At 36.2% G+C, this 23633-nt stretch overlaps 1 protein-coding gene and 1 long non-coding RNA gene across 2 annotated transcripts in view; both read left to right on the top strand.

The window, feature by feature from the left end:
* LOC122134385 overlaps positions 1-23633 on the top strand; it is a 52675-nt gene that overhangs the window by 3455 nt on the left and 25587 nt on the right. The window contains exons 2-4 of the mRNA XM_042768079.1: positions 8508-8624; positions 9009-9089; positions 14089-14171. Coding sequence (XP_042624013.1) covers positions 8508-8624; positions 9009-9089; positions 14089-14171 — 281 coding nt within the window. The remainder of the gene's footprint in view (positions 1-8507; positions 8625-9008; positions 9090-14088; positions 14172-23633) is intronic.
* Positions 14937-16006, top strand: LOC122147078. The gene is made up of 3 exons (XR_006161401.1): positions 14937-14968; positions 15067-15114; positions 15658-16006. It is a non-coding gene; the product is annotated as an uncharacterized LOC122147078 (long non-coding RNA).

Below are 23633 nucleotides of genomic sequence, written 5' to 3'. Positions count from 1 at the left end.
TTCCAAGCACTTACACATGAACAAGCAGACGACACCAGAGGCGAGAGTGGGAAAGATTCCACTGAGGCGTTGGATCGGTTTGGGGTTTGTATGCATTTCTGTCATTTTGTTGATTTTCATGGTTAATGTTGATTTATGTCCAGTGTGTGGCGATATCAAATTTGCTTAATATAACAAACAGAAAAACACACACCACCACGGTTGCACTCTGCTGAGCGTCTGTTGTGTCCTGCTATGACTGAAATCAATCGACTATGACCAATATGATATCATATGAAACTATATTTTTAATTAAGCAGCACGAATGAACAATAAACGGCATGAAATTTTCGCTCTCATTTGCATTCTTGTGTCTTGTTTCGAGGTGATTTTGTTTGTGGATTGATGTGAGTCGTTGAGTTCGTGGTGGAGGATTGCTGCCTTGTTTAAGCTCGTACAAGGTCGTGAGGAGAAAATGAAGTTAGTTGTTATCGTGAAGTGAAGGCAACCACTAAATTGTTTGTTATACTTTTTTTTTATTTCTTTCACGTTTCTTTATTCTTCCGTTCACTTTGTTTCTGGGCTTTCATATGTGGTTTCGCTTGTATGAAGTTTATGTAATGACCATGTTTGTACAGCCTCTCTTTATGATGGCCTAAAATACAGAAATAAATAACAAACTATAATGAAACACACACCCAACTTCGCCACGTGTAACTTGATTGTTTTAGATTTCAAAATTGATTTTTGATTTATGTGATTGATGCATTTGTGAACTATATTAAAACATGTCAGAGGGGTAGCGTTGAAAAGGTCATTCTCCGGGTGTGTTAGTTAATGCACTGATGCCATTAAAAAATAATAAATATCACATGCTTATGCATGCAATAATCATTAACAAATAGTTCCATCATTTTTGGCCTTAGTTAAAGCCGCAACACAGCGCTCTTTGTTGCATATCCACACTTTTTATTTTGTTGCCTGTGTCAAAGATATGTATTGAGTCTGTCGGAAACATTAAAAATGGTGTAATCTCCTGCTACGTACTGAATACAGCTGAGAAGGGAGAGATAATAAAGCATAAAAAAGACAGATTATTACAGCTATGAATATACTGAAAGTGAACAGCAAAACTTTTTCATTTCAAGAGGCAAAACAATGGGCAAAACTAGTCTACAACAGCACATTAATACCAGAAAACATAGGATAGCAATTATGGAAAGAGCAGACAGTGTGTATAATCTTTAATCACTCGGTACAGGTTTGCAAATGTTAAATACGCTTAATATTCAGTTTTGATGTCCGCTCTGTAGCTCATTTCTAAATTGGTTAAACTAACAATTTACAGAGCGCTTACATTTCTACGTATTTAATCCCGGTTTCTTTAAGAAATTCAAAGAATGCTTTACTATTTATTTTACTTGCCCATTTTATTAAAGATTTTTAAAATGTACCCCCTGAATTTCCATTCTTCTGTTGATTTCAACTATCAAACTACTTTCTTTCTTCCTCATATTTCTTTTACATTCAAGAATTGCATGAGTGTACTTGTTTCTTCTACTTTGCAGTCTTCACATCGTCCATTTGGGATGCTTCCCTAATGAGCTATGAGGTAATGGTCTTTTCTGGTGTCCAGATGAATCGAAAATTTTACTGTTGCAACGCAAACTTCCATCCACCAGCAGAGAGCTTTGTCCTGCTGCTATAGAAATCACTCTCTTTGACCAATAGCTATCACATGAAATCATCACATCACCAACAGCTAACCAGATTACCAAAATATCACATGGGTGAGGGTTGAGCCTGTGACAGACAACCTTAAACAACATGGATCAACACCTCGCTCGAGGCTTGAACGGTGGAGGCTTGTATTGGTTTATGAATGGAACATTTTCAATAAACTTGCATACATATTTTGAAACATGGTTTTAGCGGACTCACAAGTGCATTTACAGCTGAATGCCATCCATTTAAAAACTGGTTCCCTTTAATGAGAGATCTTGGACATGCAAAACATTTTTCTCTCGTTGGTGTGGATAAGTGTTGTTTATCCAATTTATTTTTTTTTTATTTATAGGCTATATCTCTTCTTACAATACGTCTCTGTTCAAACAAGTTTTACTAAAAAAAAAAAAAGGGTGCCTTTACAACGAGGAAAATCTCCCAATGTTTTCAGGTTCTGAGGCACCTTTTGATCTAATGGACGTCAATCGTATAGCGTATTCAGAGGCTTAGAGCCATTAAGTCCCGATTTGGTTTATTCAAGATTCTGGTAATATTAAGCCGATACCAATATTCATATTCTGTAATCAATAAAAAACAGGAAGTGAGCCAGTGATCTTTTCTATACTGGTTGGTCTGTCATCATCAGTGATGGCGCCATGAAGGGGAAATTTTCAGGTTATTAACAGCACCAACTGCTGGCCAAGAAATGTCTTTATAACCAACATAAACAGCGTTTTCTCAAGACGGCTGTATCAGTCCTGTCGAAAGTGTAAAGTTTAGAGGTTCAGTATTTAGGATTGTGTGAGCAGCATAGAGAGTCAGAGAGGAATTGAATACTCAGACTGTGAGAAGACACACAGAGTGAGGGTCACGGTGAGAACACAATACTTTAAAGCACCGATAAAAAGGTTTTCCCTATCTCTGTAATCTCGTGTACTATTAGTCCTAAGTTTCATATGAATTGCAAATGTATGTAATATTCTACTGAGCAGAACACAATCATGAATGCTGTAACATGCTGTGCAGCTCGATTCGACAAGTCGGGTTTGGACCTTTACTGCTATTGTCTGTCAAGACTGAATAAACGGAGAGAATAAACTTCACCTGGAATGTTTGTGAGAATTGTAGAAGATGCCCTCCATCTGAAATAATGAATACTGCAAAAATTCTGAATTTTGAGATCTATAAAACTTGGCTCTTTCTAAAAAAAACCAACAATACTCAGTGTAAGAGCGTTTTGGCTTTTAATATGAATTTCAAATATAAATGTACTGAGAAGTAGTGAGAACAAACTTCTTCTACCTGTTTGATAATTCACTTTCTCTAAAGATAATTCAGCCTGCTGTGTTATTGATTAACACGGCTGCAGTATGTGACTCCGAGTAATGTGATAAGATGAAGACAGATGCAGACGGGGGAGGTGTTTTGGAAACCTGTCGGGGGGATGGAAGCAGTCATTATTTTTTTGCAGTTCTTTTTGGTGGCCACTGATGTTTGCAGACGCGACACACTTCAACTTTTAAATTGATTGAATTTCTTAATGTGAAAAATGACAGAAATTAGTTTTACTGTTGATGTATTAAACTGATAAATATTTTGTTATTTTTTCAGATATCATTGTAAGCCGTTGATTATTGTGACTGGATCTGTGGGGAAAGAAGTAACTCTCACACCTGCAGCCGTCTCTCTGCAGATCACTGAATGCCTTGCATTATAAAGTATAAGTTTCATATACCCTGAGATCTTTAATGACCTCTGCAATCTGTCGTCAAGATGTTCCTGTGAAAACCCGGAACTGTAGAACCAGAGAAACGTTTTCACATGCGCTACACTCCCAACTACAGTGAGGAGAGAACAATTCAGATTGCTTTGTGCAATATCAAACTCGTGGAGTGGAAAAAAGCAGAAATATGTACACTGTTGTCGCAAAAGGGGAGGTACTACATACTGTAACATTTTTGCTTATCACTTTAGTAATCTTTTGCAAATGTACATTTATGTTCCATCTACTAAACAGTGGTTTAAAACCCTGTTAACGAAAAGAAAAATTATACTTTGATAAATAATATTCTTACAAACTTTTTGGTAAGAAAGTTATTTATAATTTGATATAACTATGGATTATTGTTCTTCAGTTTCAGGAATCTTCCTCAAAAAACATGTTTTGAAACCCAGAAAAACCCATCAGGAACCTCTCAATCCAGAGACAGCAGCAGGATTCAAGGAGACTGTCTTCACTGTGGGTTGTGGTTGTATCATCAGCATCATCCGTCATCATATCATGACGGCGATCATCTTGCAAAAACAAAACCGAAACTTCACCAAATTTTGTAGAGGGCCAGCACTGGATGTTTTTGAGAGTCAGACATGATGGAGGACAACAATCGTCCAGAATTGAGATAATAGTATAGCATCGAGTCTTTTGTTCATTGTGGAACGCTTTCATGTAGTGCTCATGAAACACACAGCTTTATTTGAACTCCACTAAACTCTACTACATATCTTATATCTCAGGACTACTGAACTATATAAAATTCTGGCTGTTAGCGTTTTTAAACAGTTGTTTTTCTGTTTTTATATTGATTTCTGTTGAAAGGACCGCATATTATTTTGGATCTGTTTGATCAAGTATATGACTTTTAATAAACTCAAACCTTTGTAACTTTTAAGAGGAAACAGCGAAACTCAAACTGTGTGTGTTTTTTTTTCTGACCTTCAAGACATGTCTGTTATGAATGTCCATTTTTATTACTGAGTTAACGGTGCAAACAGCACCATAGACACACAGTACAAATTAACAAGAAGCCAGGCACATATCAGTGGGGAGGCAGGCATACCATGACATACAGTTGAGTGTGCACAATGTGCAAAAATTTTGGGTGTGTGTGTGAAGATAGACAACTAAAAGATGTGACTTGTTTGTGTGAGAGTGGGTGGTAACTCAGTCCAGTCCAGTCCCATTATTGTTAGTACAGTTATTAGCCCTTGGGTTTCATTCTGGAATTTAATGAGTCTGATGGGCTTGGGGGAAGAAGCTGTCACACAGTCGTGATGTGAGCGGCCTGAATGCTTTTGTATTTCCTGACCAAGACTGACAGAAGGGTGAAAATTTGTGAAAAGGGGTCAGCCCGGAATACTATCGTGCTTTGTGAGTAACAACCTGATGTTGTAGATGGGTCAGATGATCTGTGGCATATGCTTTTATTCAAAGCAACCTAACATTGTATTTTAAGGTTTAAATATGGACTTAGTTCTTGCGCTACTCCATGGGAATCAAACCCATAACCTATTGCTAAAGATACAGGAGTAACTGCTATGAGTAATAACAACTGGTTCTGGGAAAGAGAACAAGATTGATCCTACAGCTGATGAAAACAAACAGCCTTAAGCCATAGTCAGTTAGAAAATCACACAATTCCATGCAACACAGCAGTCAGATGAGACCATAAAGAATCCTCCTCGAGTGTAATCATGATGACTTTATGTTTCAGCAACAGAAACTAAGACATCTTCATTTTCATTTTATGGCAAAAATGGTTTATTGTGCATTTACTGATCAATATGAGTTTTTCAGCACCTGCTAATTAATATATATAACTGCAAGGTGGCTGATGCTCAAACATAATTAATATATCGTTCATTATGTCAAGGATATAAAAAACAAAATCTTCAAAAAAAAAAAAAAAAAATTATTTTACTCCCATATTTAATATAGGCACTCCCAATATAACAAAATCAACAATCACAACGATACAAGATAAATATTTTATGGAAACCAACATCTCGAATACATGTTATATATATAGTCGGTAAAAAATATAAATACTCATAAAATAATTCACTGGTGATTGCGTTTGTTTTAGTATAGACGGTGTACAGGGAGTAAAATGAGCTGCCTTTAAAACAATTAAGTTGTAGGTTTTCGGGGATCTAGCTTCAGTTCTTTCCATTCCTCCTGATAAATGCATGCAGAGCTTCTGTTTTCTAGTCAGCTGTTATTGCTCATCATTTCATGCAACAAACATTAAGGAGTCGACAAAGAAACGATTTGAGAGATGGCTGAAACCTAGCAAACTGTGGTGTGTGGGCTTGAGAAACCATGAGAGATGTACGTGAAATAAAAGTGAATCTGGGCCTCTATTATTATCGTACGTAATTTTATGTGTTTAACAGGAACCAGGATCAAAACAAAGCTGCTTACTACCATTTGCACTTTTATTTAAGCAAGCCGCTTTGGTTAGGCTTGCATGATCTAGTGAGTATGTGTAATCAATGATCTTTATGGTTGTTTGATGCTGTTGTTTATGCTTCCCTGTGCACTATGAGCAAATGCGCTGTATCGCTGTCGGATTTCTCAACCGAATATGCCTGTTGCCTTTCATGGGCAAAATGATAATGGATTTCTACTGCACGTCGAGACTTGTTGATGTGGAAAAATAGAATCGTTACCAGTTTTTTGCACTTCACTTGCTGGCTCGCCTTCTCTTTGATAAATACCAAAATGGAAGTAGGTTGTTGGAGTGGCAGATGGAGAATATCGTTCCAAGCAATTGCAGAATGGTATTCTTTAATTTAGAACATCAGATAGTCATAAATTAACAGTTTAAGTTTTTGTCCTATGTGTCACACAGAAAAGAAATCATGTGGAGTAAAAACATGCTCAAAGAGAAGCGTAGTAAATTCTATCCGTTTGTTAGAATAACATGTAGTCTACCACTATGAGGCCACTAGCGTCATTGTGCTGATTACCTTTGTTCCGATTGTAGTGGGGCTTCCGGAGTTGGTGGTTGATCAAGAACCAGATGGGCTAGTTGCTTAAATGTTTGATGTGCACTAGAGCTAAATAAAGTACCTGGTTAATGTCCTCTTTGGAAGTCCACCCCCCATAACGTATTTTCGCTTTGCACCAAGAATATCACGCCTCGCGCCTCAGGGGCCTTACTCCTGGCCTGCATTTCCTGTCTTTATGTAATATGTTTTTCCACTCATGTTGTCCTTTGCAAGACCGAAAATAGTCATAGCTGACAGACAGGATCAGACTGTGTGTAGTAAGACTGAGTAAAGCTGTTTGCTGTTCAGGATGACCAAAAGTTTTAAACGTTTATCTCTTAGGCTGAGGTCTAGAGCCCTGCATTTCACACGTCTTTTTTACCGCCCCTCGGGCAGGCTTCACTCCAATTTTTAACGTCATAGTTCAGACGCGGACGGGCCCTCGGGCCTGTGTTTAGGCTCTCCGTATTTTTTGTGATCTTTAATAATGATCGTCTTTTCCCGTTGTTTAGCTACTATCTAATCTCTGGTAACTTCATTATTTTTCCCATTGCAAATCATTTGTATTTTTTTTTTGCTTATTGCAGAATCACAACCATGAATGGGGTAAATCTTGTGCAGTCTGTTTATGGATCTGGGTTTCGGACCTTTACTGCATTGTCTGTTCACGTGTTGATGATCGGTCAGACCCGACAACAGGGTGAGACATTTGCAGAGGAATAAATCTGTACACTAATGCTAAGGCACAGTACAACAGTGAGGGAAATTCATTATGGTTAGGGCGTACCGGTGCACTTAATGTGTTTATGACAATCAAGCTCGTTTTTTTATAAAAATAATTTTTGTTCATGTACGGCACCGTTGCCATATAAAAATCAGGGCTGTTGTTCAAAGCATGTCTTTTTTTTCAACTACACTGGTGTTCCAATGTATTATGCAAGGATGTATCAGCAGGATTTTTGGTGGGATGGCCGATTATCGGCCACCACCAATCGCTATCGGCTGATACTGTGTTAATTTTTCTGTTATCGTTAGCGAAAACGAATAAGTCGAATTTGACTCGATATCTTAGAGCCGATAAGTAAGGCATTTCTTTCCTGCAGCGACACTTCAGCATGGGCACTGTTCACCAGGCTGGTTTTGAATTGCTTTTGAAATATCCATTGCAACACTTTGAAAATGAAACATAATACAGTGCTACCTCAACAATGTAATCCGCATTCACCCATCTTATAATGAGCTCCTTCGCCTCACTGGTAAATGTAATGTACTGAGTCTTGTTCGCCGTGTTAGCCAGCGCGTTGTTTAAGAGAAGAGCGCATCCTCGAACGGAGTCCCAGTTACGTTCTAGCGACAGTTATGTTCTCTGGTGCATTATCATTCTTGTGTGCAAATGTACGGTGTAAATACTGTGGTTATTTTATGCATTTTGTAAACTCCGCTTTTTCTCCAGTAATGCAATTTTGGTTAAGCTATTATCCTAGAGGGTTAATTAGCGCGCTTCAGTTTTGCTGGCACACGCAACTCAAACAGTAGCGTTACAACATTCATAACTATGCTTCAAGCTTTGTCATATATATTATACATTATCATGAAGTACTATCTTATAATTACAACAGCTTATGGATTCGTTTTGTTTGGTCTTTCATAACTTTTCATCGCCGTTGTTGCGGGGAAGTCCCGCCATCCACAACAGAAGTTAAACATTCTGATAGGCACGTAACTTAGTACCGTCTTGGGCATGTGCTGAATTGAAATCATTTGTACGTATACCGTTGTAAATTATTATATTTTGCTGTATAAATATTGAATCTATGAACTTTTTTGTTTCTGTGTTAAAGTAAGTTTTCCCGGTGGTTCAGCACACGCAGCTTGGTGCACAAAGCAACTGTACAGCTTCCTCACTATCATTGGAAATAAACATGGAATTATACGAGCATATTCCGTAATACTTGCCAACAAAAACACAAAAACAAAAACCACCAACACCCCAGAATTTGTTGAATGCTTGCGTTTGTTTGCCGTTGTTTCAGGCGCTGCGTTCCAGCGCGTATAACGACACAGCTGCCTATTCGGGTTGTAGCGGTGGGCCGCATTGCCAAGAATTGGAAAGAGGCTCCTTCTGTTTGGAACCCCACGAAGGCGATTCAGTAGGGTATCATTGCAAGCCCCCAAAAAAACGTGCCAACCCCACCCTTATTGTGCAATGAGTCCCAAACTTCCTGCCGCCGTAGTTGAACGGTTTTCAACCCTATCTTTGCGACACGGAGCTTCCCTTTTGAAGCAGTATGCAAATATTGTACAGCGACTATCAACCATAGTTAATAGATTAGTACTAGCATATAACCGAATTATAACTACTTTGTATTTCACTTCACGCTTTGTTTTAATGTTTTGGTCGGAGAATAGTGGCTTGCATTTTTTAAAAAATCGATATATTTTTAAGGTACATGTACATTTGTGAGTGATGCATTGAATATGGTTAACATGTTTAACTGATAATTCTTGCGGCGTTGTTTTTTTTTGTTTTTTAGTTGCTCGGAATGTGGACACATCGGAATTTCGCATCGGACTCTGAGCGTGGTGCGAGCCAGACATGCTCAGATCTCCATAGGGTTAGGCGTCTACATTTCATAGTACAACTTTGATTTATTCTCCACACTTGGTTTACTAAATCTAAACATTTCAATTAGACATAAATCGAAATTCAACTAGGTCACTAAAACTGTTTGATGATGAGATTTTTAAGGCTGTTTTTTTTTTCGAGATTTATTAAAACCCAACAAGTTATTCTGTCATTGCTCACCTCATGCTGCATTCCAAACAGCGTCAAAATACTTGGTGTTGCGCGATTGACTTTTTGGTCTTTGACACAAAAATCAAGTATTTCTTAATGACTCTGAGAAGTAAAGGCCTTTTGTGACAGGGCCAGGCGAACTCAACTATGCAAGCCTATGTGTTTGACATCTGCTGGTCAATGTGGAATGAGTGATTTCTAAATGAAGTGGTAACATCCATTTCGTTAGATTTTGGGACTGTTTTCGTGTCCGTATAATTAACTCTTCCAGAAAGACTCTCCTTATATCTATATAAATATTAGGGCTTGTGTAATTTAACGCCATAATCAGATTAATTAATTGTGGGGGAAAAAATAATGCATTAAAATTATTAACGATTTGACGTGACTCCTGTTCTCACTTCCGCCCTTGCTATATTTGCATCACATTGAGCTGCAGGCTACGTGCACATCACACGAAAGTGCAAATGTGATACCTCCATCCTATACAAATATGCCCATTAAGAAGTTAATATCTCCGTCATCAGTAGACACAATGTCATGTCACTTCCGGCCTGACCTTGCCAACCATAAAGATAAAGATTATGCAAAGAACTGTCTATCTCCGAGCAATCTGGCTTTTGCATTTACTTCCTTAAATCCACTGCCTTTATAAAACGAATTCTGCGGAACCACGCTGGCGCGTTGAACCCCGGCATATGTGTTATCTTTGAAGTGGTAAGTTAGACAGACTGCTCGCACTGACCGTATCTCAGCACCAAGTGCTACCCAGAGATTCCAAAGCACAAGCAGCCGTGATGCTCCCAAAGCTCTTTGGCGCACTTTGACGTCACACACTCCATCGGGTCTGATGGTGATGATCCGCTTCTAAATCGAAATTACCGGGCCTTAATGGATCTGTCTTGAGAACTACCCATTAAGAACCTCTTTACTTCACTCCTGAATCGAATCCAGCCTAATTGAAGTCTTAATCAAAATGAATGAATAAATGACTCCAGAGGACTTAACTGGCTGCTTTCAATAACATCGCCTCACCTTACTGATAGCTCTGAGGCTTTATTATTTATAGTATCATTTTATTAAAGAAATAATTTAACATTTTCTACAGTGAATACCAAATGAAATTAAGAAAATAAATTATTAAAGTTATAGTTCAATTCAAATCCAAAATGTACAATACAATTCATCATTTTATTCACATGGTCCAAAAAGAGAGTATATATAACTGACTCTGATCAAACAAAATATTACTTCCTCTTGGCTGAAACCTAACTTTTGTAAATGCCTGTTTGATACCTTATACAACAACGACTTTAAATTATCTTTTGGGGGAGTAATTTCTCCAAATTTTAATACGCATGAATTGGATTAATTAATCACCACATCATGTGAATAATTAGGATTAAGAATTGTAATCGCTTACCAAGTTCTTTATATATATATATATATAAATGGTCCTAAGGATAAGCAAAGCATGCCAGCCATCAAACATTTAGACTTCTTACTATGTGACTTTGTGGTCGTATTATAAGTAATAATAAACATTGTTATTTCTTTCAGGATGCAAGCTGTGGAATGTGACTGACTGGGAAAAGAAGTAACTCTCACCTGCAGTGTCTCCCTCTGCAGATCACTGAATGCTGTATTATAAATGTATACGCTTCCACAATTCTGAGAGATCTTTAATGACTCCATGCCAATCCTGTTTGTCAAGGTTTTCTTGTGAACACCTGTGAACAGAGAAACAGTTTCAGGGCATGCAGCTACACTCCAACCATAGCGATGAGAGAACAATTCAGATTCTTCATGCAAAACAAAAGTGTGGAGGAAAAGAACAAAATTCACTGTGAACACATAACAGGTGTACAGTAAATTATAATGTTGTTTGTAATTCTGTACATTTATGTTTAATCTTCTTAACAGTGGTTTAAAATCTGTTAACAGGGCCCATTAAACCTGAAATTGTCACTGAAGCCAGAAGAAGGTCTGACTTTGTGAAGGGGGATGTCCTCAGTAATGCTTTTTGCATTGTTGAGTAATAATATATAGCTAAAAATGTTACTATTCTATAACTGCAATTTTGTGGTTTTGTAAAGTGTCTTTATTTTATTTTTTATTTGTTTTTAATGAATTCAATTTTAATAAAAACTTGTGATTTTAAATATACTTTCTAAAGAATTCTAATATTTTGCATGCGATTAAAATGCATTATATAAATGCAGTATAGACTGGTAGTGTAATTTGATTTTGGGCAGGTTTAGGCTTTTTATTTATTTTTATTTATTTATTTAGTTTGGCCAATGTGCCCATTGCATTGGTCTATAAAATAAATGAATAATACAAATAAAAGTATTTATTTAGGTCTTTTTTTTTCTTGTTTTATATTGATTCCCGTAGAGAGCAGTAAATTTGTTCTGATACCGGTACCTACATGCACAAGCCTGTGTAAAAATGCAGTTTAAGATTATTTACATGCAAAATGGTTTCGGATTTTGCTTATTTTTAACAGTCTTAGGTTGGGGATGTCTTAATTTGAGATTTTGACTCTGGTGTCGAATAGCCTAAAGTTTAGTGGATTGTTATTTATTTGCTGCCTCCAGCCATACACATGCCACACGAGGACAAGACTGGAGACCAGTGCGAATTTAAACCAGCATATTGACTGTCCGGGGTAAGATGTGTTTGTAGCTACTGGAAGCTAAAATGTGCCTGAATCTGACATGATTATTATTATTTTTTCTTTATTCTTTTTATTACTTTGGTCTCTTTTGCCACCGCTTCCGTGTGTGACGTAAGCTGTGACGTTGACAAATGATTGGTCACTTGTGTTGCGATGTCAGCAGGGCTGCCAAGTTTGCGGTTTTAGTGAATTTGTCTGATTTGTTTTTAAACTCTTGCAGCGGGTTGATTTTCTCCCCTGCGGGTTAATGGTTTGACATAGTGCATAAATTGTATTTGACTGAAATTTTGTATTGAAACACTGTATATTCTACCAATGATAATCCTGCATGAGATGTTACATTATGTGAAGGAGGGCCTCTTTGAGTTGTGTTTATGATCGCTACGAGACTGTGTTTTTCAGTTTGCATAACAATGACTGTAAAATATGTATTTTAGGAATAGGAATTGCACTTTTTTAAGGTTTTATATTTGGGATGTGGTGATTGGGCTACTTTTGGTCGAGGATTTGCCCATAGGGGACATTTTGGTTTCGCAGACCTGGCAACCCAGGAAGGAGTGTACACAGAGAGTCCTGCTTCAGCCCTTTTCTTTTTTCTCTCTAAAATATTTCAGCGCTTCAAAGATCAGCACGTCGCTTCTTCGACTGATGGAAGTTATGTATTTAAGAAACTGAGTCTGTGGACATATAACGACATTGCAGGTGAGTTCCGCTGGTGTAAAGTTATATTGCAGTAGTTTGTTGTCGAGTGTTTTCTGTGTAATTTTAGCTCCTCGCTCTGTGTCCAAACCTGTAAAAACAACAACACAAGCACATGAAGACGATAAAACATCATTCCCTTCGCCTACAAGTGACCATCTCGATCCGTTTCTGCTGTTTAAACCTCAAATGAGAAAGAGAAAACAGCACTAAGTTAAATCTGAGTGATGTTTGAAAAGTGAAAGTAAGTTATTGTTACAGTTCACAGATGAAAACACAGGCCTGATATGTGAAGACTGTATCTAAATGAAGATATAAGTTATATGGGAATAACTAGTGCTAAACGGAGAAAATTGTTAGTGTAATTAGAAATGAGCTACAGAGCTGACATCAAAAGTAAATATTAAGTGTATTAACATTAAACAAACCTGTATTGAGTGATTAATATTACACACACTGTCTGCTATGTTTTTCATAATTGCTATCCTATGTTTTATGTATTAATGTGCTGTTTTAGAATATTTTTTTGCCCAATGTTTTTGCCTCTTGAATGAAAAAAGTTTGGCTGTTACTTTTCAGTATATTCATATAGCTGTATAACTGTCTGTTTTTTATAGCTTTATTATCTCATTCTCGAGCTGTATTCAGTATAGCAGGATATACACCATTTTTTAATTTTTTCAAGAAAGAAAATGATACTGTGGTAGACTTCCCAAAACTAAAAGACAAAAATAAAGATTTGTTTGAAATAGTAAGAGCAGTACACTCTTCATATAATGCACATCTGTAATATAGAATATGTTAGGTATGCATGATTTTAAATTGATTTCACTTCATTATATGTACAAAATAACACTTGAGGCGTAATAAATTAGTGGAATGGTGTGACAACAATGCTCTTGTGATTAATATAAAAAATGGGAAATTGTATTTGGCTCAACATCTGATGCATGTACAAAGCCTGTAGTAAGTTGTACATAATGAAGACATCAGACAGGTGGAAAAGTGTAAGAGTTTAGGGTGTACAATAGATAACAGATAGACCAGGGGTTCTCAAAGTTTACATTCAAAGGTCCCGAATCTGAATTCTCATCAACGTCTAAAAGGTCTGAAATAATTATTACAAAACTTGTTTTTAATAAACATGCTTATAACATTTATATAACAATTCAACTTTATATACTGATGATCATATTCTGTATTAGATGAAATATAAGTTATCTAAAGCTGCATTAGATGTTGGTGTTTCTGAAGGAATAGTTCATGAATAGAAAACCAAAAACTGAAATTCTGTCATCATTTAATCATCCTTAGGGTCATTTTAAACTACTTTAAAGCACCACATAAAAAGTTGTCCATATCCCTATAATCTCTCTTGTACTTATTAGTCCTAAGTGCTCCATTATGATGCAAATGTCTGTCATTATTTCTACTGTAGAATCACAACTATGAATGCTGTAAATGCTCTGCAGCTGTTCATTCTGGTTTGGACCTTTACGGCTGTCTGTCAAGATTATGATGGTAAGTGAATAAACTTCACCTAGAATGTGTGAGAATTTAGAAGAGGAACTAAATCTGAAATAATGAATAAATGAAAAAATATCTGATTCATAGATATACAAACGCGGGCTCTTTAATATAAAAAATGGATTTTTAAGGGTAAGAGTTTTTGGCTTTTAATATGATTCAAAATATAAATTTACTGATAAAGGTAGTGAAAAATACATTCTTCTCCCGTTCTGAATAATTCACTTTTCTAAAGATAATTCAGCCTGTTGTATTATTGATAAACACGGCTGCAGTATGTGACCCGAGTAATGTGATAGATGAAGAGTTACAGACGGGGGTGATTGGAAAACCTGTCTGGAAGCAGTCATTATTTTTGCAGTTCTTTTTTGTGGCACTGATGTTGCAGAAGCAACACACTTCAACTTTTTAAATTGATTGAATTTCTTAATGTGAAAAATGTCAGAAATTAGTTTACTGTTGATGTATTATACTGATAAATATATTGTTATTTTTTCAGATATCATTGTAAGCTGTGATGATGTGACTGATCTGTGGGGAAAGAAGTAACTCTCACCTGCAGCGCCTTCTGCAGATCACTGAATGCTGCATTATAATGTATAAGTTTTCAATACCCTGAGATCTTTAATGACTCTGCAATCTGTCGATCAATATTTTCCTTATGACCCCTGTGAACAGAGAAACAGTTTCACATGCAGCTACACTCCAACTACAGCTGATGACAGAACAATTCAGATTCTTTGTGCTAACAATGTGGAGGAAAGTAACAGAATTCACGGTGGACATTACAGGTACCGTGATATAATAGTGTTGTTTAAAAATTCAATACATACATCACATACATACTTGCTTTTCAATCTACTAACAATGGTTTAAAATTTGTTAACAGAAGAACTCCTGGAGCAAACTACTGACACTGAAGCTCCTGACAAGAAAGGTATTATATTCTGTTATATTTGTAGATTATCGAATCGACAAATTATTTAGATTACTTCAAGAACACAACTGCTATATAGTTGTTATTTAGCAGTACAACTACTTGCTAATGCTATTGTTATATAATGTTAATATTGGGCTTTTTATCATGTTTAAATATGATTAGTGATAATTGTTTACTGTTTTGAATTTCTATAAAAATGGAAACTGCTCTTTCACTATTTGTCAGAAAAATCTTTAATGACATGCTCCAGAAATAAATGACTGCAATGAATATTTAAGCATGCTTAAAGTCCAAGAAAGTGTTGTTGATTATAGGTGAGTTTCCAAATAGTGACATATCCTAGTTTGTTTAAATTGTATTAATAAATTCTACAAATTGTAACAGCAGCAGAAGTATATTGTGAATTCTGATTGAGAAGTCCAATAGGATAAATATTCTCAGGTTGTTTTATGATTTAAACAATGTTGTAACAGCATTTTGAATGCACCTGAAGAGATTATAGCCTATTCTTAATTTTTTACTATAATATATCTCAATCAGGTATTGTAATTGAGGCCATCACATCACTGCTGTAAGCTGTTTCATCATCATCATCATCATCATCATCATCGTTACTGCAATCAACTGTGTGAAGAAGTTCAAAAGCACCAACCCTTCTGGATTACAGAAGAAATATGAAAGAGGTGTTTCTAAAGAACAAACAGTGATGACCACAAATGTTTAGAAAGAAACACTATGAAAACAGTGATTGATTTTTTTTTTTATCTTTCATGTAAATATCATAGACGTGATAATGTCCAGTTTAACTAAAGATGCTGATCTGTAAAATTCACATACAGTGTCAGCAACAATAACTGATCAGTATATTGAATCTTATATATTGAGTCAATATTTACTGTGTTGAGATTATCTGCATCAGATAATAATTCTGCTCTTGTGTTTTCAAAGACTTTGATGTATTTGAAGTAAATAATGTGTAAACTAAGTGTTTTTGTTTGTTTGTTTTTTACATTTTTGAGCATCATATAGCTCCATTGCATATGCCATTGCATTGATATATTGTATTTACATTATTATTGTATTTACTAAATTGCTGTTCAATTATGAAAGTGTCATGATACTCTAAAGACTGTCTGAAATCTCTTTTTATCATTTTTAATAAATTTGTCATCAGTAAAGAGTGAGTTATACCAGTGAAAAATGGTGCAAATCAAATTTGTGGGTGAATGGTAAAAGTCTTTTGCTGGTGTCAGATGAATAAAATGTTACTGTTGCAATGTGCATTCATCTACCAGCAGAGAGCGTAATCCTGCTGCTATGGAATCAACTCTCTTTGACCAATATAAATATCACATGAAATCATCACAGCACAAAACAGCTAACAAGAGTAACCAAAAGATATCACAATGGGTGAGAGGGTGAGCCTGTGACAGACAACCTGAAGCAACATGGAAACACCCTCAGCCGAGGCTCAACGGCAGAGGTTTGTATTGTTTATGATGGAACATTTTCAACAAACTGCATCTCATATTTTGACACGTGGTTTACCGACTCAAGGTGCATTTAGAGCTGATGCAATCCATTAAAAACCTGTTTACATTTGATGGAGAGATTTTGACATGACGGGTTCTCTGTGAGTGGATAAGTGTTTCCACATGCACTATCAAGCCAGACAGACAAGATAGAGAGATAGATAGATTTGAGACATACCTCACAAGCGTTACCCTGTTTTCCACTTGGAAGGGCCTCTTGTAGGATTTCTGCACTGTAATATACATGTATCTTGGTTAATTTTAAATTGGTCAGAAGGGGGTGCAAATGTAATGGCTGGAGGAAATGTCCAGTACCTTTCAGAGAAAACTCCAAATTTCTCCAGAAGAATAAGGGTCCACCATCTCCGTGATTGGAATGTCACACTGGAAGACACAAACTAGAGAAATCTTTAAATATCAACTGTTACAACATCATAAATGTCAATTAATTTAACTGATAACCTACTTACAGATGTAAAATCAAAGGGTGATCTCACAAGACGAGATGTACTGGAAAACAAATGAATAAGAATATTCTCCATGTAAATGGCACAAAAAAAACCTTCCTCATTCCTCATTTAACAACTAAATAATCACACCAATAACTGGTTGCAAAAAAAAAAAATGTATAGGATAGCCTAAAATAAATAAGTACACATATAAACTTTTTTATGCAATAATAAATTGTGAGTACATATATTAAACTAAACACTCAAAGATATTCCCTTACCTCCACAGTAACCAACCGCCTTGTTGAAGTGGATTTGAAGATGACCTTTAATTTGACAAGTTTGGCTGTCTTAAAACATGCTGGTCAAGCAGAAAATTGCTGGTAATTGCTGTAACACTTGTTGCACTGCTGCAGCTCAGGTAACATGTCTCCTCTGAATCCTTATATGTCTCACAAGAAATGAAGCCACACACAATTATCTCAATGATGACAAATGGGATTAAAATAACTAAACCACAAGGTAATATTAACACACAAACAATGCATATAATAGAGGGAATTAAAGCAAACTATTTATTTTATGAATAATAAACAACTTCAAAACTTCACCCTGCAGGCCCATTTACAACGCTTATAAAATTAATCCAAAACATCCACAGAAAAAAAAAAAGTTATATAGGCCTACTATAAAGAACAAATGAAAAACAAATTCAAGCTTCAGTATAAGATAATAAAGTCAAGCACGATTAAGAACTTAGAAGATAAATGCTTAACGTAATATATATATGATAATTATTAAATATATGATAGCAAACCATTACAGACTCAATCGCTCAGCCTCTCATTATCAATAACTCACCACTTCCTCACTTCCGGTTCTGTGGCTGCGGTTCTGAAAAACTGCTGCAGCTGGATATACTCTGGTGCTTCTCAATAAATTAGAATGTAGAGGAAAAGTTCATTTATTTCAGTAATTCAACTCAAATTGTGAAACTTGTGGTATTAAATAAATTCAATGCACACAGACTGAAGTAGTTTAAGTCTTTGGTTATTTTTAATTGTGATGATTTTGACTCACATTTAACAAAAACCCACCAATTCACTCAACAAATTAGAATATGATGACATGCCAATCAGCTAATCAACTCAAAAACACCCTGCAAAGGTTTCCTGAGCCCTTCAAAATGGTCTCTCAGTTTGGTTCACTTGGCTACACAATCATGGGGGAAGACTGCTGATCTGACAGTTGTCCAGAAGACAATCATTGACACCCTTCACAAGGAGGGTAAGCCACAAAACATTCATTGCCAAAGAAGCTGGCTGTTCACAGAGAGTGCTGTATCCAAGCATGTTAACAGAAAGTTGAGTGGAAGGAAAAAGTGTGGAAGAAAAAGATGCACCACCAACCGAGAGAACCGCAGCCTTATGAGGATTGTCAAGCAAAAATCGATTCAAGAATTTGAGTGAACTTCTACAAGGAATGGACTGAGGCTGGGGGTCAAGGCATCAAGAGCCACTCACACACAGATGCAAGGTCAAGGAATTTGGCTACAGTTGTCGTATTCCTTCTTGTTAAGCTTTCACTCCTGAGGCTCTTACATCAAGCTAAGGAAGAAGAACTGGACTGTTGCCCAGTGGTCCAAAGTCCCTCAGATGAGAGCAAGTTTTGTGATTTCATTTGGAAACCAAGGTCCTAGAGTCTGGAGGGAAGGGTGGTGGAGAACAGTAGCTGTTTTTGGCATCGGGGGACCGGAGCGTCGCCAGGGGCGCTTTTTTTCATGATACATTGGGGCGCACGAGCAGTTGAAAAATAATAATAATACCTTCTGCGTGCCAGCCACAAAGCCGTTTTCTATTATCTATCGCTTACCTGTGTGTGGGGAATTGGCAAATTACGCCTCTAAGCTTGCTGAGAAGGTGCCGCACAGAAGCTGTGCGTGAGAAGGGGAAAGGGGAGCGAGCGGAGCGGGCGCTGGAGGCGCCAGCGCTGGGGACAGTTTCACCATAATATTGTGCTTTTGCAACAAAAAACTGTTACAAGTTCAGTTATTATTTATTTCCATCAATTGCTTAACATTTAGGCCCTGTAATTAGCCAATGGAATTTTCTAATCTGTGTAATTAGTAAATTTAAATTGACTACTTTTCAAATTGTATTTCATAAACCAACATCTCAGACGTTATGTCAAAAATGTTATGGGGTTTCAAATCAAAAATTACTTTCTGTTACAGAACAGGCATTGATTTCATACATGTCCACTGTAGAGAACATCAGGACTTAAATCATGTTTATCAGGCATTTTGGGAGACACAAGAAGTGAATATGGAAATGATTTATACATCAATATTCCTATGAAATATTAGATATTATTATTAAAATGTTGCCAATTATCACTCCAATTATTACACTTCTTTTTTCTATTAAATGTTGCTCCAAGAACATTAATATGCAAATTAGATAGTGTATAGATACATTGTATCACTGAATGGGAATATTACTTACACTGCCAAAAGCACAAAAGTTGGTTACAATGACCATGGTGTTGGTATTCGTCAGAACTGTTCCTTCAAGAAACACCAACATCTAATGAAGCTTCTTTAGGACAACTTATATTTAATCTAATACAGAATATGATCATTAGCATATAAAGTTGATTGTTATATAAAGTTATAAGTATGCTTATTAAAACAAGTTTTGAAATAACCCCTGGTCTATAATGCATCTTTCCACCATATTATCTGTTATCTATTCATTGTTACACCTAAATACTTATACCTCCTTTTCTACCTGTCTGATGTTTTCATTATGTGTAACTAACTACGGCTTCAGATATTAAGAACATCAGATGTTGACCCAAATACAATTTGCTCTGAATTTTTATTTTATTTGTATTATTGTTTATATTAATCACAAGTATATTGCTGTCACACCATTCCACTAATTTATTACTTCAGTGTTATTTTTTGTACATATAATGAAGTGAAATCAGCTTAGGAAATCATGCTTGCCTCTGCTAACATATTCTATATATTAATACATGATGTGCATTATACGCAAGAGTAGTACTGCTCTTTACTATTTCAGACATATCTTTATTTTTGTCTTTTTAGTTTTGGGAAGTCTACTACAGTATCATTTTCATTTTTGAAAAATTAAATGGTGCATATATCCTGCTATCTCTAGAATAATACTTTGAGAATGAGATAATAGAGCTGTAAAATAGACAGTTATACAGCTATGAATATCTGCAGGGGAGGTCATGAGGCCACTTCCGAGTGGCATTCCCAGAGTTTGTGGCAGCTGCCACAAGTCAGCCGCTCTCTGCTGTTTGTTCGGTAAAAACTACACTGTTCTCAATTGAAAATATAAGTGTGGTATTCATTAAAAGATGATACAAAAATTCCCATAGGCATTGTATTCATTCAGTATTCATTATTATTATTATTATTGTACAGCCTATTATGCCATATTTTATGTATCAGCTGCCTTGAGGGGAGTTTCTCCTGAAGTCAAAGGCTAAGCTGCCTTGCCTCGTAAGTAGCAGTCTTTCATGCTCATTTCTTGGGCTAAGGTTTGCTCTGGTAAAACTATTACACTGTGGCAATCCTACTCAAACTTTTACTGGTGTCTTTGCATTTCCTGGTTAACAGATAAACAATAAATTAAAAGGCTGAAAAACAAACTAAATTTTGTTTTTGCTAACATTCTGTTTATCAAAACAGATATAAATCTAATCGAGATGAGTGTTTTTGTATTTTTACCTTTGACTTCTTTCCATCAATGTCACAGGCAGTATGGCCTAAACCAGCCATATTTTATTTGTCAGCTTCTGATGGGCTCAACTGTGTTTTCAGCACTGCCATGATGCTGTTGGACAGTTATAGGCTTTTATGGCTTTCTCTAAACTATGTGACTTTACTAGCTTTTTAATGTCACTGTTTTGTTTGTCTTTTTTGCAATATATTAGCTTTCTCATCAGTTTTTTTTTTCTCTCTAAAAGAGCTCTTGCCTCCTTCAGCATTTTTGACTGTTGAGAACCATGCTAGTGGCAAGCCACCCAAGCAAACAAACATCATGGTGCTGTTCTTAATTCCGCCTGATCCTTGCGTCTTTGAGGTTGTAATCAGTTTAACAGTTCATTCAAAGTCTCGGGAAGATTTAAGTGAAGAAATATTAAGGCAGGTATGGGATCACCGAAGGAGCCAGTGTTTTTTTTATTAAATTATTTACAATTTGTATAGCTATGAGTTTTACTACAATTAGCCAGGATCATGTATGTCATAATGCGGTGAAATACTCTACAGTTCAGAGGCATTAAGTGAGAACTTTAGCTATATACACTGAATGTTTTGACCATGCTTTTCTTCTTTCACAGCAGGAAAAAATTTTGAGAAGGACTGCAGCTGAGCTGGGTGTGGTAGCAGATTCAAGAATGGATTGTTATTGTTTCATTTTTTTTCCTTACTAGCTTATAAATAAAAAAAAAAAAATCGATGGTCATACTACTGTATCAACTGACTTGAATGAGCTTTAATTAAAATCTCCTGCAGTACACCGCAAAGCTGCTAGAGGTGAGTCTTCCTACAGTGCCTAAAAGAAAGTATTTCATACAGCTTCATTTTTTTTTCACGTTTTTGTTATATTTCGCAGCCTTATGCCATGCTTTGTGGTGCTTTTTGTCCATGTCTAATCTACTGCTCCATACACCACTGGCTGACAAAGCAAAACAGGGCATCCAGCTATAAATGTTTTCGCGTAACAGGCTCAGAAGTGCATTTTGCATATTCTTCATCTGTGCTCAGTGCTGGCTGTGCACCTTTGCAGCGTCAGGTGATACTGGGGTATGGTACGACAGGCTTTACCCGTCAAATTTAGCAATGGTCTCATTCTTCTCATGTCTTCCGCCTCTCGCAACTGTCGGGTTGGATGAGGGCAGTCGCACATTTTCAGGTTTCTCCAGAAATATTTGATTGGGTTCAAGTTCAGGCTGTGGCTGGGGCACTCAAGGACATTCACAGATCTTTGTCTATAAGCCACTCTTGCTGTGCCTTAGGGTCACTGTCCTGTTAGAAGGTAAACCTTCTGCCCAGTCTGAGGTTTTTTAATGCTCTGGAATGGGTTTTCATTAAGGCTGTCTCGATATTTTTGGTGCATTGGAGCTTTTTCTTCTATTCTGATGGAGTTCCTCAGTCCCTGTTGCTGAAAAACAGCCCCTCAGCATGAGGCTGAGACCAGCACACTTTTGGGATGCCACTCTGCAGGTGATGAGCAGAGCTGGTTTCCTTCAAACACGATGCTTGGAATTGAGGTTCATCAGACCAGAGAATCTTGTTTCTCACAGTCGAAGGGTATTTTAGTGTTTTTTTTTTTTTTGCAAATTTCTAGCGTGTTTTCATGAGTCTTCACTGATGAGAGGATTGAATTTGGCCACACCGCCATAAAGACCAGAACGGTGGAGTGTTGCAGTGATGTTTGTCCTGTAGGTGTCTCCTATCTCCACATATGATCATGGAGCTCAACTAGAATGATCATCAGGTTATATAAGTAGGGCCTTATGAAATCCATTTTATTTTTTACTAAATTCCATTTTATTTTTTTCTAAATTCCGTTTTTTCCATTTTAATTTTTCTGGATTCTGTTTTTTCCCGGTTTTAATTTTTCTGGATTCTGTTTTTTTCCAGTTTTAATTTTTCTTGACTCCTTTTTAATAGTTAAATTAAATTTGTATTTATTTAAAAAGCATTTCTAATTAATTTAAACCATGAAACTTAAACATTTTCACATCAGTTTAAAGTTTTAGGGCTCTATGGAATGTTTTATTTTTCTCACCATATTTTTTATTGTTCCCAATTTCTGTGTTTTAGCATGTCTAATTATTTAAATGCATAAAAAACTTAACTTATTATTATAACTTAACTTATAGCCTTATGAATTTTTTTCCCTCAGAAATTCTGTGTTGTGTATTTACATTTTTCTTGTTATCAAATGAAAGCATGAATATATATATAGAATATATATATATATCTAATCTGTACATTTATTACGAAACAATTAAGCAAATGTTATTTTATTGGCAAACAAAGGGGATGTACCCTATATAAAAAAACAAACAAAAAAAAAAAACAAACACCCCCACACCGCAGCCCACTGAGAACAGCTGTAGTGTTTACAGAGCACCACAGCAAGAAATGACGAGAAAGCGACCTCCGCTGTCAGAGAGGCACCAGCACCGCAGAACTGATTCAAGCTGTATACTGTCTATTTTACAGCTCTATTATCTCACCATTCCAAGCTGTATTCAGTATAGCAGGATATGCACCAGTTTTAATTTTTCAAGAATGAAAATTATACTGTGGTAGACTTTCCAAAACTAAAAGACAAAAATAAAGATATGTCTGAAATAGTAAGAGCAGTACGCTGTTCTGAACTGAACCGGGCCTGAGTCTTCAATGCAAATCTGTAATATAGAATATGTACTTCTAGTGCGATGGTGTGACAACAATGCTCTTGTGATTAATATATAAAAAAATACA

Source organism: Cyprinus carpio, chromosome A12, assembly GCF_018340385.1.
Source record: "Cyprinus carpio isolate SPL01 chromosome A12, ASM1834038v1, whole genome shotgun sequence".
NCBI lineage: Eukaryota > Metazoa > Chordata > Actinopteri > Cypriniformes > Cyprinidae > Cyprinus > Cyprinus carpio.
This window is presented reverse-complemented; position numbering and strand designations above follow the sequence as displayed.